Source organism: Atta cephalotes (assembly GCF_000143395.1).
Source record: "Atta cephalotes unplaced genomic scaffold scaffold00003, whole genome shotgun sequence".
Taxonomy (NCBI): domain Eukaryota; kingdom Metazoa; phylum Arthropoda; class Insecta; order Hymenoptera; family Formicidae; genus Atta; species Atta cephalotes.
Window position 1 is genome coordinate 8,970,280 of NW_012130067.1, and position 1,301 is coordinate 8,971,580.

The 1,301-nt window shown below is 35.3% G+C and overlaps 1 protein-coding gene across 1 annotated transcript in view; it reads left to right on the forward strand.

The window, feature by feature from the left end:
• LOC105625814 (agrin) overlaps positions 1–519 on the forward strand; it is a 16,353-nt gene extending 15,834 nt beyond the window's left edge. Inside the window, exon 9 of the mRNA XM_012207127.1 lies at positions 256–519. Within this exon, the coding sequence (XP_012062517.1) occupies positions 256–487 (232 nt within the window). The 3' untranslated portion in view covers positions 488–519. The remainder of the gene's footprint in view (positions 1–255) is intronic.
• The last annotated feature ends 782 nt before the right edge of the window (positions 520–1,301 follow it).

Below are 1,301 nucleotides of genomic sequence, written 5' to 3' on the forward strand. Positions count from 1 at the left end.
TATACTATATATATATATATATATATATATATATATATATATATATTTATGCCAAATATATTCTAATCTAATTCTAATGTTTAAAAAATGATAGATGCAAAAAAAATATTGTGCTAATAATAACATAAGATCGAAATCTTTGTTTCAAACTCCCTGAATGATGTAATTATTTCCCATATAAAATAGTACAATTCAGTTCTTTACATTAATAATATCATAGTATTTTAAACGAACAAAAAAAACCTTAATTTCCAGGAAACACGTATATGTGGTACCTATGAAGAGGTGTGTCCAAGGTTTCTTGTTTCGTGGCTGTCAGAAGATCTGCCCACCTTATTACGACCCGGTTTGCGGCACCGATGGCATGACGTACAGCAATGAGTGCTTCCTGGAGATTGAAAATTGCCGCAGCAGAAGTCTTGTCACGAAAAAATATCATGGAGTGTGCGGGCAGCCGACGGAGGAGCCGAAAAATTATCTCTATTAAACTCGACTGAGCTGGCATGGTGACACCAGAAAGAGAAAGAGAAAGAGAAAGAGAAAGAGAAAGAAAAGAGAGAAATTGATCGATAAGATAATTTGATTTGTACAATATCTCTCAGATTTGAGAAGTAACCATTATCGTACATTGATTTGTCACGAGTCTTGTAATATTTCAGTTTGCTCAGCTCATATTAATGACCAACTGCAAATTCGATGAATTTCATTCGAGTACGAGCATAACTTTCGTGACTCCTGACGGACAGGCGCGATGTGATAAAATATCATTCACATGAATTTCGGATATTTGATTGCCCCCTCGACGATCCGAAATGCGCTGAATTTTTATGGAAAAAAACGCGCTCGAAGGAAACGAGCATCTTGCCAGTCGCAGTCCGGATTGTTATCGTTACTGCTATTTCTACGACAATATAGTACTGCGATTGTCGATCCCTTTTCAGACAGCCGCGCGTTTGCAAATTCTAATTAACGTAGCGGAATTATGATTCGCAAACCGTTATTATACATGACGAATAATATCATCTATAGATTATTTTAAGGAATTATCTTCCTTTTCTTTTTTTTTTTGTAATCGTGAAAGGATCGCCAGTCGCGTATCGATGTAGTCGTACGTTTTTCGTTTGACGGTATAGATTCATTATTATTTATTATAGCATTAATTTTGCAAACGATGCGATTCCATTTTTTTACAGATACGCCCGTCGTTCTAATTATGGCTATTAATACGTCAACGCGGCGTTGTCAGAGCGTATTCTTATTTTAGAATTTAATATTATATCTTTTTCTCGACATGTGATGTA